This window comes from Hypomesus nipponensis, chromosome 6 (assembly GCF_054491055.1).
Source record: "Hypomesus nipponensis isolate SF chromosome 6, ASM5449105v1, whole genome shotgun sequence".
Lineage (NCBI taxonomy): Eukaryota > Metazoa > Chordata > Actinopteri > Osmeriformes > Osmeridae > Hypomesus > Hypomesus nipponensis.
The window spans coordinates 11,622,338-11,637,403 of record NC_140366.1 but is presented as its reverse complement, the minus strand read 5'-3'; the positions used below and the strand labels follow the sequence as shown (position 1 = coordinate 11,637,403).

At 42.0% G+C, this 15,066-nt stretch overlaps 2 protein-coding genes across 3 annotated transcripts; one reads left to right on the top strand and one right to left on the bottom strand.

Annotated features, from left to right (window-relative positions):
• Window positions 1-1,790: 1,790 nt before the first annotated feature.
• jdp2b (Jun dimerization protein 2b) lies at window positions 1,791-11,674 on the top strand. 2 transcript variants are annotated; one of them, XM_084699779.1, is made up of 5 exons: window positions 1,791-1,937; window positions 2,688-2,738; window positions 9,433-9,650; window positions 10,132-10,236; window positions 10,405-11,674. In XM_084699779.1, the coding sequence occupies exons 3-5, from the start codon at window positions 9,456-9,458 to the stop codon at window positions 10,591-10,593; spliced, it is 489 nt and encodes a 162-aa protein (XP_084555905.1). In that variant the 5' UTR covers window positions 1,791-1,937; window positions 2,688-2,738; window positions 9,433-9,455; the 3' UTR covers window positions 10,594-11,674. The 2 variants fall into 2 exon arrangements, with proteins under 2 accessions (XP_084555905.1, XP_084555904.1); XM_084699778.1 differs by lacking the exons at window positions 1,791-1,937; window positions 2,688-2,738 and having other exon boundaries at window positions 8,063-9,650.
• ctsbb (cathepsin Bb) lies at window positions 11,666-14,587 on the bottom strand. The gene is made up of 9 exons (XM_084699780.1): window positions 14,464-14,587; window positions 14,160-14,245; window positions 13,835-13,946; window positions 13,508-13,623; window positions 13,321-13,406; window positions 12,870-13,013; window positions 12,395-12,511; window positions 12,167-12,295; window positions 11,666-11,914 (listed from the first exon to the last, which is right to left on the bottom strand). Exons 1-9 carry the CDS (start codon window positions 14,584-14,586, stop codon window positions 11,838-11,840), a joined length of 990 nt encoding a protein of 329 aa, XP_084555906.1. The 5' UTR covers window position 14,587; the 3' UTR covers window positions 11,666-11,837.
• Window positions 14,588-15,066: the final 479 nt, after the last annotated feature.

The following is a 15,066-nucleotide window of genomic DNA, read 5'->3' as shown; positions in this document are numbered from 1 at the left end:
TTATTATTATTATTTTATCCTTTGTGAAGAGCCAACTAGACAGGAGCCATGTGGCTCCCAGTACTGATGAATATCTGTGGGCTACCTGCTTCACAGACCCGAGAGAGAGGGCCCGTCCGTGATGTGCTCTGCATCCTGGTCTGTAGAGGGTCTGAAGCAGAGCAACACAGCCAGATCCCTTGACTCTGTGTAAGACTCTCCCCACCACTGTTTCACTTCTGCTTATATTCCTCCTCCCTCTAGTCGTGAAATGCCTCTCCCAAACTCATCATCTATGTTTGGAGAGACTATGACGCACCCCCCCCCCCTTCCCCCTAGGATCTAGACATAAATCACAGCGGAACTAAATTAGAATCTAAAAAAAGTATCGGGTAAGGGGGGCAGGGGGGGATTTCAGTTTGGTTCGGATGGCAATGCTGCCTGGCTGTTCCAGGTGGAACGGCTGAGAGGGCATAGTGTAGTGCTGTCACTTCAACTCAGGCAAGACAATCAAACTAGCATCCTGACACAGATTCACCAGGGCTGCATAGAAATATCGTTTCTTTATGCAACCTGACAAGGGACGGGGTTGACAAACATGGCATGCTGATTTGTAGACTCTTCACTTAAAATAGTTCACAAGATTACATTTTTCAATGACAAGTTCAGTAAACTCAACACAAGCTCTTCTATTATCTCTTATTGAGTTACAACTCACACAAGTCTCTATATTCAGGAAAAAATGCTTGGCCTTAATTCCACGTTAGCCTAAATAGGAAGTGTGTGGATGTGTTTCAATGGTTTAAGGTCTGCTGGAGTGATGGAATGCAATAGTGAACTGGCAGGTAAAACATTTTGTTGTTTTGCCCTTCAACCCTCATCAAACTGACGCACCAATGAGAGGCTCTCATGATATCTGCTGTGCAAATAAAAGAGACCGTGATCACAGTGCAGGTAGGATTGGTGCAGTCCATGCAAAGATCCAAGAATCCACTCATATAAACTGATTTCATAAAACTGTAGATGTTCGAGGTCAACATCAATGTTTTGCCACTAGAGGGAGACAACATGTGCCATACCAGTCATCTCGATCCCAGCTGTTTTTTTCTGGAATGTTCCTGAGTTACACTAAATGATGAAGTTAATGACATCTCTTCTACCTCCCCACACACTGCTCCTTCAACTGTTCCTAACAACAGATTGTTATGTGTAGATTTGCCATATCATGTCAGTTGTTAAGAAAACACAAGCAAACTTGCTGAAAAAAATACTTTTTGATTAGTTTCACTATTTTATAGTTAAAGAGGTTGAAAGTTGTGAACATCTGTCACTGATGGTATATGCTGAATGGGTCACTTGCAAAAGGTAGACATATGTCTTATTGATAGCCCAGAAGTGCGCAAATAGAATACCAGAATACCTGATATGAGCAGGTGCCATAGGGTGAAGTGACAAGAGTGTGAATGGAAGTAGCGTCAAATTCCACAGCTAAATTTATTAAATTGCTCCGCTGCACACAAACACACACACACAGACAGACACACACACACACGCACACACCACACTGACACACTAGGTCACAAGTACTGTTGGTGTACCTGTAAAGCACGGTATACTGCAACATTTAGTTGTTTGTAATGCTATTAATATCTTAGGCCGAAAATGTTTGTTTACAGCCACAACTTCAAGTTACGTGGGTAAACTACGCCTATGTCTCCGGACATAGCCAGAAGTTTCCTCTCAGTATGTTGTCTGTGTTTTTTTGGTTGCTAGGGGTGGAGCGAACAACCTCTTATATTTCATCCATGCTTACGTCTAGGACAACAATTTCCGCATTCCTGAGCCCTCCCAGATACCGATCAGTATTTAAACCGTCTGATGCAACGACTTTTAGTCTCAACATCTACATCCGATTCTATAAGGCTATATCATCGTCTCCGATTCTGGACCCCGAATAGGTAAATAAACACGTTTTTCTCTGTGATGAAAGTTGGCATTTTGAATTAAGCTGAAAGTCAAGTAACTTTCACAGTTTTCATTTACTTTTACATTCCCTTATCGTTATTTGAAACCTTTTATAACAAATCAGTGTAGACTAGGCTATGGTCTTTGTAATAATAGAATGTTCATGGTTTATGTTAAACCAGTAACAAATCATTTGATTTCATAACAATCTGATGGGCTACCAATGTTAAAGGACTCGGATGTCGATTGTAGAGCCATCATAGCTTACCGCTTTTCATGCCGAATTTTTGTGCTCAACTCGGGCTTCATTGTTACAACCGTGTTGTCTCAAGTGGAACAACGTAACGATAAACGGTTGCAGTAGTAGAATCACGTGTGGCTGGAATATTATCAATTGCCCATTTGTAATTGTTACATTGTAACTGGATTTATATATTTCTGTTAATCTCAGTTGTCTCATCAGCCGATCATTATGTAACGTAGCCTACATAGACGCAACAGTTAAGAGTTTTCAGGAATATTTACACCGCTCAGCGAGACAGGAGAGGAGGGAAAAACGCTTTCTTTAGTTATGAGTGGCTTTTTGTTTGTTCCCAAAGTCAGCAATGATGGCTAGGATCTTAAACCCTGCAGCTCACCTACGTTGTTGCAGTTGAGGCAAAATTGTGTTTTTTAATCAGTGTGTGTATATACATTATTTAGGTATACCAACTTTTTTCTCAAACTTTTTTTTTTTTTTACAGCCTCCAGACATCATTATACCATAGATTAGAGGTCTACAGACTAACTGCGAAGTAAGTGTTTAATTCATTATTTTTAAGCTACTCTAATTCAGCTTTATGAAGTTTCTTTCATTAGTGGACATGGAAGGAAATTGTCTCTGTTAATAGTTTACTTACGAAAAATATCTTCTGGAAACGTATCTTCACCTTTCACAATATGAGGATACTTCCTTTCTATAAACTTTAATCTTTACACTTTCAAATGTGAAAACGCCCTCTAACTATGCATTGTATGTGAGACTCATCTGGAATGGGGTCCTGAATGCTTGCCAGACTGACTGGGCCTAGCCTATATGGGAAACATTCAGAATCAGCAAGTTAGTCGCTCATATCACACAGCATGGAGCTGTCAAGGAACTGGCAATGGTGTTTTGATCGGGTGCTTGGCTTTCAGTGCAGCACTTTTTAAGACATGGTCTCTGTGAACTGAAACATCTTCCTTGGGATAAAGACTCAAACTCTTGTCAGTGAGCATGACTACTTGTAAAGTCAGAGTATTATAGTATATTCTGCTCTATTCTATAAAATATTCTGAGATATCTACCTCTAGGCACAGGTACCCCTACCTCACTGGTAGGGTTATCTATATTTGACTAATTACAAGCGTCTTCTAAATGCATAAATGACTGCATATGAGTTAGCCAACAGTTAGGCCTACTAGTAACTCATCTGTAGACTACATGGCTTATCTGCCATTAGAATGAGCATCATGTTTTAACTGATGAGCTCAGTCAGTTAAGATATGTATATGTTGTTGTGTGTGTGTGTGTGTGTGTGTCATTCAATGAATGTTTGGATACTTCACGGTATGACTTTAACTGCATGCCCCACTCTCTGTGTGTTTCTGTGTAATGGGGTTGTATAAATGCCCAAGTGCCTGCCCGGGCACATCAGTGGCGCGGTTTATGCAGAAACTGAACGCCGCCGTGTATTGGGGCAGGGCTGGCGAGCCAACAGGCAGCGCACGCTGGCAGGGGCGGAGGAGGGATACGTGGGCGCGCACTGGTTTATTTTAGGTAGAAATGCCTTCCAGTGCCTCTCTCTGGAGGGTTGAGAGAGCCAGGCTGCACTCTAACTACAGCAGACGAGTTACATGTAACAGCTAGTGGTGACTCACTATGACTTTGGGAGCCCCCTGACAAGTCCTTGTATCTCTGGATTTGCAAGGTCTCTTCGATGTCCAAAAGTCAGTCCTCATGGCATGTGACCTTTGTGTTGACCCAACCACCACTGTGGAAGTGGGCTCCTTGAAAAAAAAGTGTAGCCTACATCATGTAGGTTCTGAGTTGGAATAACACGTTTATAGCAGAAAACTCAGGGCTTTACAAGTCTTTGAGGTAGAGAAGGTAATATTCAACACTTTCCAGATTTCCAAATTCCTTTAGTTGTTTCGAACCTTTGGAAGGGAAACTCATTTCTTAGCCTCACACAAGTATAGATTGCATGTTGTAGTCACAACATGTCAGCTTTAGAGTTGATTTTTTGGGATAAGCCTTTTTTGTCATGTCTCTTTGAGTCATACTCAAATACACACTCATGTAGCCTTTATAGATGTTTTAGGGGTTAATATTATATTAAATTGCATGTATTGTTTATAATTCACACATAGGATAGGATTTATTTCTCATTAAATTATTATTGTACACCATGACAAAGAATTTAAAGGTAAAGATTTCTAAAGTACCCATACTCGGACCTGTCATGAAAGGTCAGAATCAGAATTGGGTTTTATTCACCATGTAGGTTTACTCAAACACAGAATTTACTGTGGCCGGAAGGTGCAAGCAATAAACATGTATGGATCTTCAATCAAAAAGTATAAAAGTACAGTAGTCTAACTAATCCTAGGAACTAACAATTAAAATAAAATAAAACAAGGTGAATAAACTGGTAACTTCACAGTGACAAAAACAAACTGCTGTTTTTACCGTGCATCCTGGTTGTTTGATTACAGCAAACGTCAGCTTGACATGAGGAAACGTCTGAGGCCACGTGTCGGCCATGGTGGAAGCCCTTCACCACAGATTGCATCATCTGATGATTGCTTTAACAGGCAGCATTAAATCCTATTATTTGGCAAGTTTGGCCTATACGTTAATTAAGGTTTAGTCAAATTGCCAACATTTTGTCATGCAGTTAACTCTCCATATATACATACACACACACACATATTTACACACTCCAAACACAACCCAGATGGAGAAATGCAGGTGCCTTGAAACAGGAAGGCAGGACAGCATGTAGAGCACTGTTACTGTGGGTGTGTGGTTCATAACAACAGTCTACCCAAGTGGATGAGAACGCTTAGTTTCCTTAGTGGATGATTTGCATCAGGATTTGACGAGGAAATTAATGTCAGTACTGACATTTTGTACCCGCTGCAAGTTTTTCATAATCTTCTGACAACCACAATTTAATTTTTTGTAAATGCCATTAATGACAGATTCAGAGAGACCAGTTGGTGATTAGGTGTAAAGATACAAGTTCTACCAAGTCTTTTGATAACTGAATTTCCCAAAACCTTCTATTTAGCAGTAAATCAAAACAGTCATCTTAAGAGCAAACATGACAAATTACTTAAACTATAATTTATTCTTCCTAATTCAATTGTTATTTGAGACACGTTTAAACATACTCTTAGAGTTATGAGGTGAGGAACCTTTTCTGACCAGTTACTTATAATAACTTTAAGAGTAAGGCTTACAGCTGTTGTAGATTTTCCAGAAAAGTGTTCAAAATCTACAAATTGAAACCTATTCACTGCTCCTTGGTTTCCATAGCAGGTGTTCAGAGAGATACCTATTTACCTATTTATCAATTTAGCTAAATATTCATTCTTTTGGTTCCACCAATGTGTGCATGTGCTGTATGCCTGCTTTACGCTTGGGGTGGAGCGAGAGAGAAATGAATGCAGTAAAACATCTGTTTTTTTGTCCACAAAGTCAGTCACACAGTCACACCCAAGAAGTTCAATGACCACAAGATTGAGAACCCCTTTTGTTTTGTCCGGTCCTCATGCTTGTGTATTATCAATGTGAAAATAAAATAACAAGGGTTTTGTGGGACTAAGATATTGTAATGTCCCTGCAAAATAGCAAATTCTTCTGGCTCTCTAGAGGATTGCGAAAGGTTGGGTCAGATACTCAGCACATATCTTGTCTGAGTGCGAGATGTAATGATGATTGTTCAGGCCATGGCCAGTTCAGCAAAACGTGGCTTGACTTCACTCTCATTGTTCATTTTGAGATCTCAGACCTACAGTAGTTAGACAAACGGCAAAGGTGTGTTTTTTGGATGCCACAGAGTTGTGTGAGACTTTGTGTGAGAGATGGTGCCCGGTGATGCCTCAGTCCAAAGTGAGAGCTGGTAAAGTCAAACAAGGATCAAAGGAGCACTCTGAGAAAGCATGTCTGCTTTGATAATGTCATGACTCTTAGAGACGTGAGCTTTACAAGCCTCACAGCACAAAGTTTGAGGTATTTTACCAAATTATATATTTTTTTTTAACACAGCTAGCAAATCTGAACTATGACCTAAGAGGTTACTATGGCACCTCTCTTCAGCTGCCATGTTGTTACATCACTATGTTTCAATAGATCTGAATTTGTTCTTTTGAAAAAGCAAATATGCAGGGTAATAAATTGTTTTTTACCAAGCACAGACACACATGCTGATACACACACACACACACAATCCCTTGTAGGGAGGAGGATAATAGGAACTCCAGTCATGCTGCTAGGTATTGATGGTGAGGGGCTGAATTCCTCAGCCTTGGAGCTCCTAATTGCCCTCAGGAATGAAGCAGGAAATGGACCCATTTGGTCGACCTAAAGACAGATGAAGTATGCGAGTGAGAAACGAGGGGTGTTCAAGCATGTATTCTGTATAAAGACAGTGTATACCAAGCATGTATACTGTATAAAGACAGTGTATACCAAGCATATATACTATATAAAGACAGTGTATACCAGGCAAATGTACCTGCACTCGTGGCACACACACACTCTGAATTGCGTGTGCACACACACTCTCATTCACCCACCCACCTCTTGGTCAGGGCCTAGATGAGGTTTCTGTTGGGCCCCTGCCAGGGTCGGCCTTAAGTTTGAGTCTATATTTCATAACTAATGCATGACATTTCCACTCCCCGCCCTCCATGTGCTGGCCCCTGGTTCTTCTGGGCAGCCCTGGACAATACTGCCCACTCCCCCAGTCCTTATGTGGGTGTCTTTGTCCCAGATTGGGTCCGTGCCGTGGAAGCGGCTTTTCTGCTCGACTGCGTGAACACAGTTGAGGCGTTGCATCATCAAACAATGACTGCTAATCCTGGGCAGCCGGCCATCGGTGACAGAAATTGAAAAACTAAAGAGGAAAAGGAAAGAAAAAAATCACCCCTCCAACACCCCTCTTTGATAAGTGTAAAATCAGCTCTGGGGTACGATGAACGGGTCAACTTCTTGGAGGTCTTTTATGGGCCTTGTTTGGAGTTTAAGCGTGTTTAGACATTCATTGGTAAACAAAGTAGACTGTAAAATGAAAGTTTGTCTGTTTTTAATGGCTGCTTGTTCAAAGAGCAGTGAACAAGAACATTAGAAGAATCTGTAACAGACTGAGTATTCTGAACATAAACTTTCATTTCAAAGGAAATAGCTCAATTTAGAAAATGCCAATCAGTTGTTAAGAGTAGGTCCCGTCAGAAATAACACCAGGGAAATGGTTTGAAGAGAGAAAAAAAAAGACAGCTCATTTCATGCCTGATAATTGAAAGGAATCATGACGTCTGTTCCAGTCATTCTCAGTGTGAACATTGCTGCCCTCAGGCTGGCATGTCTCTGTGGACTGTTCTGTTCTGTGATCTAACCTCATACAGTGAACGCTAGACAAACAGGAAGTCTGCAGAGTTAGGCTAGCATGTTAGAACAGGTCACACAGTGAGACGGGGGTCTTTCCCTTCCAAATGCAGTATTTTAAAGAGATCAAGTACTGTAGGTGGGGTGGTGGTGGTGGTGGGAGGGGGGCAGTTGTGTATCTGTGCAAATGTGGTGAGGGAGACTGGTTACAGAACCTGTTTGTTGAAGGGAACACATTCATGCTGGCAGAAGCTGGCAGATGACATGGGTGCATGCTGGAGAATGTAGTCGTCCACCATCATGGTTGTCTTCCTCAGCCTAATGACTGGTCAACAGTCAGAAAAGTTTCTTACTTAATGTTAGTGATTAGGACTTGAAGTACGACTGATTCTGTGTGTTTTAAAGAACCTGTTCTTAGCAAATATAGTATTATTCTTCTGTCCTTGCCCTTTCTTTTATGGCATGTGATGAGTAAAAGCAATGGTAGATAAGGTTAAATCTAGTCTTTTTACACCTCCCTAAGAGGTTCCTATGACACCAATTTAAAATTAAACAGTTTTCAACCAGCAGAATATTTTCCTTCCAATTAGAGTCTCTCCTTAAACTGTTACCGGGCAGCTGGAACTGGTGACAGACCAATAGAGTAGCACCACAGTACAGTTTGCACCACCCAGTAAAACTACGCCCACTTGATTCCATTCCATTTGCCCGACAATAAACTCCCTGCGCAGTGCAACACAGAAAGACTTAAAGACCAGTCTGTGGCTGGGAGGAGATTGTCAGAATAAGGGTTACATAACCCTGTTTATTTATTTATTTTTATACCTTCCGTCTGGCTTTTGTTTTAGGTCTAGTTTTGCGACTAAAAATACATTCCCCTCAATACAGTCATACAATTACCTGTTCACAAATGGGCACATTTTGCTATCAAGCTAGACAAGCACAGATGCCTTTTTGTATAGTGAAATACTTACCTGTTTCTATTGTACTGACATTTTTCAGTATGTAGCTCAGCAGAAAAATGTGAGCTGTTGTCACGGACAGTAAAGCCCATAGATAATAGATACTTTCACTGCTTAAATCTGTGGATTAATGCATTTTTTTTGTATCCTGAGGCAAATCAAATTCTACCACCATGGAAGCTGTTTTTGCCCCAGATATAAAATATTTTAGTAACCATGTTCAACCATACATTTTACATGATGAGCATGCTTTTCTACAAGATTCTGATGTTGTCCTGGCGGTTCTCTCATTCACTGTGTTCTGTGGAGAACACAGGGATGGGCAGACTTGATGCTCCTAAATGGCTCACATCTGCAGCATTTGTTTTTTATTTGGCCATCAGGAATTTTCTCAGTCTTGGTCCTCCAGTAAATTAGAGAGACGTCTTCATTCTGCAGCTACTTCCTCCTCCCTGCCCAGTAAACAGTTTTTCTTTCTTTTTTTTCCTATTTCTTGCTGTTTCCCTCACTTTTTTTTACTCCTCCATTTTCCTTGATTGCATAGGAATAGCTGTGGTCAAACTGTTCAAATTGCCCCCTATTGTTGAAAGCCAGCGCTGGTGGTTGGGATGGTATGCATGAATCCCAGCCACATTTGAGTCCTCATGGACTTTTGATCATCTTGTGAATCAGTCCCATTTAGAAACATCTAATGAATATCCAAATCATTCCATTCCCACAGAAAACAAGGAGTTTTTGTATAGGTCATGGATTTGTATCCTACAAAAGCCAGATTCCAAAGCTTCACTGGGTGTGCCATTCAAAATAATTGTTCAAAAATAACTTGGGTCCTAACCAGTCTCTCTCCCTCTTACTTTCCCCACCCTCTCCTTCTCTCTCCTCTTTCCTCTCCAGCGGGGGAGGAGGGTGGTGAGGACATGATGCCGGGACAGATCCCTGACCCTTCACTGACGGCAGGCTCCCTGCCCAGCCTGGGGCCTCTGGCGGGCATCCCTGCCACCACGCTGACAGACCAGCTCAAGCTGGCCGACTTCCGCAACCTGGGCGCAATGCTCTCACCTCTCCACTTCCTAGGGAGGCTAGGGAAAAGGACACTGGAAATCAAGGAAGAAGTGAGGAAGGGGGAGACTTGGAGGGAGGGACTAAAAGCGGGAGGAAAGATTGAAGTGCAGGTTGAAGCGAAAGAGTGTTGTTGGGTGGGTTTGTTATGAAAAGAGGAATCCTTTTTTTTGTTCTCCTCCATGCCATTGTATGTGGACTAATGAAATCCAACTGGAATATTAAACAGATAGAAAGAATTGACCTCTTTGTAACTGTTTCAGATTACTTTACCTGTAGCGCCCCCACATGGACATTAGGAGTAGTAGTTTACGTGTTGCATAACATCAATGATTTCAATCTGGGTTATTGTTAAAGAATCCAAATTTCGAAAGTAATAATTTGGCACTGTTTTATGCAGACTTTGTTATTAAGAAATCTGAGATTCTCTATTAAAAGAAAATGGCCACAAATATTTACCATATCTGCATGTGTTTTATTTTTTTAATCAAGGAAAGTAATCACCTTGTATTCCCCCCCCCCCCCATGTTTCAGATGGAGGAGGATGACGACAGGAGGAAACGGAGAAGAGAGAAGAACAAGGTGGCCGCAGCTCGCTGCCGGAACAAAAAGAAGGAGAGAACAGACTTCCTTCAAAAGGTACGTTTCATCTCCACCCATAGAGGGGGCACTGAGGACATTGTAAACATAATTTATTTTTTATGATTTCATAGACCATATCACCAAGCACAGTCTCTACACGGCTATGTAGTTGCTCATAATTGTGTTATTAGTTAAGTTGTGTCAAAGTCTGCTCTGTCTCCTCAGGAATCGGAGCGGCTGGAGATGGTCAACTCAGACCTGAAGGCCCAGATAGAGGAGCTTCGCGTGGAGAGGCAGCAGCTCATGGTCATGCTCAACCTCCACCGGCCCACATGCATTGTCAGGACAGACAGCGTTAAGACCCCAGAGAGTGAAGCCAACCCCCTGCTAGAACAGTTAACTGCCACAGAGTAAAGAGAAATTGATGGACACAATATATCTCCACCAGGAATCAGCTGTTGTTGTGAGTCAAAGCACTTGAGCTCCAAGCTGGACAACTTTGGAGACTCTGTTGTCCCAAACACCTGGAGATGCAGGGCGCCTCTTTGTGAATTCTTCGGGAGCTGGCTCTGGGAAAAAAAACAAATACTTCTGCTAAGTGTCATTGTGTTGATGATACATAGTGCCTTCTAGTTACTACAACCACCTTTACAAAAATGGACAGTTGGTGAAGTTCGTACAACTGGAAGCAAAGTTGTTGAGGAAACACTACTACCAACATGGTGCATTGTTATTCACCTGCCACGGCCATGACAAGTAGCCTGGGTTGTATTGTAGAGGTACACATTTAATGTGTTGTGGTTTGCCAATGTCTACCGGTTGAAAAATACAGGTGTTGTACTTTAAGATTGGTCAAAATACATATTTTAGGAAACTTGTAGAGTTTTAGATTGTCATTGTGTGTATTATCATGCCAATTATTTTGTACCCTGCCTTGACAATGGCAGTTAGCGGTTGAGCCGTGGTGATGCTGGCGTCATGAAAAGCACATATGAAATGTTTACAGTTGTTTATGCCTTGTTGGTCTGCCTACCAATGTACCTCTTTTATACTGCTTATATATATTACATATACATGTATGATATGCCTGTTTATCACTTGATGTGATGCTTTTACATCTCTATTTTAGACGATGTTCTGTTTAGCATGTGTGAAAAATGCTGAACAATATCTCTAAGCAATTAATATTTTGGAACTGTACCATGTATGGCTTTGTTACTCCATCTATATTCAATTCTATTTTCTAACGATGTGAAAATGAAGTGTTTGTTTGAATGTTCATTCATAAAATCAAACACTATAACTATCAGGCTAGATTTTGTAGTTCAATTTTTTATTTAACCTTTTATTGAGACAAAATGGATCTTGTTGATCGATATTGGCCTGAAAACGGCAATATATTGAAAACAAGGGAAAGAAAATTGAAATTTGTTTTATTTACATTGTTTGGATTGGTATCTGTTCCAATGGAATAAATCGTAGCTTATGTATACTTTACCTTTTAAAAACGAACTAATGCCTGTTAAAGTAAGGCCACTAAAACTTCACAGTAAATGAATTTATTAAACCAAGAAGGCTTGCGTATGACAGACCACATACAGACAAATATAAGTAGCCATGTCAAAATCGGACTGTCCTGTTGATTCCAGTAGTGCAGTCTACAGCTGGGGTATTCCAGCCACCACCTCGGACTCGATGCCACATTCATCCCCACCGCGGAGGATCTTGAAAAACCCTGACATGAAAATAAGAGCATGGAGGGATGGTGAAGAAGTGTCAAGGTTAACTCAGTCACGTCAGATTCTTGCTCACTGTCAGTCTTAAATTCCAACTTAAGGCCCTTTTACAGTCTAATAAAAATACTATTTTACATCCTGTATCAAATCATGTAGAATGAAATGATAACACAGGCTTTTGTGATCTCAAGGGGTTGGGCGTGACAATGTCATCCAGTCCAATGACAAGGCAAGCTCTGCATGTTCAGTACCTTGGTTTCCCCAGTCTGTGTTCCAGGAGTTGGCAGCCAGCCAGTAGGGAGTGTTGTTCTCCTTCCCCCAGCCCAGGATCTTGATGGCATGACCTCCCAGCATGTCCCCAGTCAAATGCTGGTACACACCTGGCGACACAGAAGGAAAAATAGACATGGCTGAATATACTGGAACCAGTTCATGGATTTGTATTCAAGTTTGTGTGCAGTTGAGACATGCTTTCTCACCACTCTTGTAGAGGAGGAAGTCCTCGTAGACAGAGAAGGCTGCTTCCACAGGCCCATTCTTGTACAGCTCAGTCATGATCTGCTCCTGCTTGGAGGGCACGGAGTATGTTTTCTTACCTGCAGGGGGCAACAGAGAGGTGAGAACCAACAACTGAAGAAGAAGTGAATTTGTGAGTGGGACACAAAAGCTGTACCAGGGCTGATATACATGTTTTATTAGTAATACTATACTATATAGTTATAATAAATGTGTATATTGATTCATATTTGATGCACATGTTTTTGCACCCATTGTCATTGTCATACCCAAATCATTGTCCTACTCCACACCCTGTCAAATGTTAGTAAATGGAGACTGAACCAACAGTTATATTAATGACCACACTGCCACAAAACACAGAGTTTCAGTATATGCTACCTGCAAAAGTATTTCAGTACTGTAATATACTCAATACATCTCAGAGTGAACTCTTACCAAAGTACTTGTCTTTCTCGTAAGCGGGGGTGTACCCATCAATGCACTTGGTCTGACATTTTGGGGTGTCCCCTTCGCCCTGGCAGGGAGGACGAGTGCCATTGACGTGGTGCTCACATGGGGGGATACTGTAGGGCCTGCAGCCTGTATGACACACATGCAAACACACACACACACACACACACACACACGCACACACACATACATGCATCCATATCAAATTAAGGTATGTACAAACTGCACATACACACAAAAGATTTGAAACCATTGATCTAAGATTTGAAACCATGTCACAAATATTATATACACCAAAAAGGTTAATAAAGCCAAAGTCTGGTGGTCTATTTCTCCATTATAGATATTTGAGTGGACCCATTGATATTTCTGTATGGAGGACTCTTCGCAGGAACAAACAGGTAGGTTGGGAGCAGCAGGTGTCTCTGAAGCTCACCCTTATTAGAGCCATACAGGCCTCCAGTCACCAGCCCAGATTTAGCCCAGTATTCCCAGGCAGCACTGGGATAGCCTCCGAAGCACCTGTGCACACTCACACATTTTAGCTATGCGTTTTTGACATTAATCCAAGGGATTACATTTGACCTTTATAAGATAAAGGTTGCACACGCACAAACACTCACCCCATGCCACATTCCGCACAACACGATAGGAGGTCCTCGGCAGAGATTTCCACAGTAATCTTGGCGTTGCTATGGATACACAACCTGTCGGAGATAGCCTCTGCAGCTCCAAAGGCCTGAGGGTAAATGCTCAACAATTTATCTTTATGGTGACCTGTAAACCTAGTCAAAACAACAGTTTTAATCTGCTAAGATTTATGTATTCCTACTCACCTTTATCTTCACTCCATGCATATCCTCCTTTCTCACTCCACACCCCCCCCTCACTCTCCTTCACCCCTCCATTCCTCCTGTCCCCTCCCCCTCAGTGCCCCCCTCCTCTCTCACCCAGCAGGAGCCGCAGGAGCCCTGGTCTCTGATGTCTTGGATGGTGGGGCAGTTAGGCCACTGCTGCCGCGCGTCAAAGGTGTCTGGCAGCTTGACTCCAGCTGGATGCTCCCTAGGGGAGGGGGGGGCATGGGTTAGAGTGAGGCAGAGACCCACACACACACACACAGGTTTATTCTTTCAATCGCTTTTCTTTCATTAATTCAGTTTGTTTTCACTGTCTATTGCTTTCTCTATCTTTCTTTATGATCTACTTCCTCCCTATCTCTTCCCCAATTTCTCTCTCTCACATAAACTTTTCCCTCTGTGTGTCTCATGCACTCACAGTTCAGGCAGTGTAGGTTTGTTCTGCAGTGTGCCACAGAGACCCTGAACATAGCTGAGGTCAACATTGTAGAAGTTTTGTCCAGCCTAGATGAGAGAAACAGATAAGAAAAAGCAAGAGGCAAAGGAAAAGAGAAAGACAGATGAATTAGTGGGGATGTCATGTAGAGAATACACAGTAACAACAATACTTCAACTACTACCGCTACCAACAAGAATGCAACATTTTGTATATACTAAATATCTCCTTGGGTTTTGACAATTTGACCCAGATGCATAGTTCTGCAATCCTCCCTGCGTCTCACCTTCCAGGTGGTGTTGAGCTTGTTGATGTACTGGATCATCTCAGAGGAGAGCAGAGGGTGGCGGGGCCTTGCCCAGCCAGCAGACAAGACCGCCAGGAAGCAGAGGAGGACCAGGGCATGCATCCTGAACTGAGAGAGGAGGTGGTGTGTGTGGGAGAGGAGGAAGAAGAGAAGGTGGGGAGTGAGGGTGATGACAAGAGAAAGGGAGAGAAAGACAGAAATGGAAATGAGCAGATGGCAGAAACAAATAATATTGTTGAAATCTAACTTTATGCTCCATATATTTCTCATTTTCATAGATTGAAATAGCAAGCTGTGTACGATGGAGGGAGTCAAGTGGCTGAGCGGTTAGGGAATCGGGCTAGTAATCAGAAGGTTGCCAGATCGATTCCTGGCCGTGTCAACTGACGTTGTGTCCTTGGGCAAAGCACTTCACCCTACTTGCATCAGGGGGAATGTCCCTGTAATTACTGTAAGTCGCTCTGGATAAGAGCGTCTGCTAAATGACTAAATGTAAAAAGCAGTACAATGCATGTATTTCTTTAACACAGATGTGATGGTGAGACAATTAAGAAATATCTGTGTCTCTATACTGCATGACCA

Excerpts from the sequence above, each read along its gene's own strand:
- ctsbb (XM_084699780.1), bottom strand. The coding sequence starts at position 14,586 with ATGCATGCCCTGGTCCTCCTCTGCTTCCTGGCGGTCTTGTCTGCTGGC. Across the intron at positions 13,407-13,507 it reads TGTGCGGAATGTGGCATGGG|GTGCTTCGGAGGCTATCCCA; the intron begins GTGAGTGTTTGT and ends GAGTGTGCACAG. Across the intron at positions 12,296-12,394 it reads CTTCCTCCTCTACAAGAGTG|GTGTGTACCAGCATTTGACT; the intron begins GTGAGAAAGCAT and ends CTGTGTCGCCAG.
- jdp2b (XM_084699778.1), top strand. The coding sequence starts at position 9,285 with ATGGATTTGTATCCTACAAAAGCCAGATTCCAAAGCTTCACTGGGTGT. Across the intron at positions 9,651-10,131 it reads CACTGGAAATCAAGGAAGAA|ATGGAGGAGGATGACGACAG; the intron begins GTGAGGAAGGGG and ends CCCATGTTTCAG. Across the intron at positions 10,237-10,404 it reads GAACAGACTTCCTTCAAAAG|GAATCGGAGCGGCTGGAGAT; the intron begins GTACGTTTCATC and ends CTGTCTCCTCAG.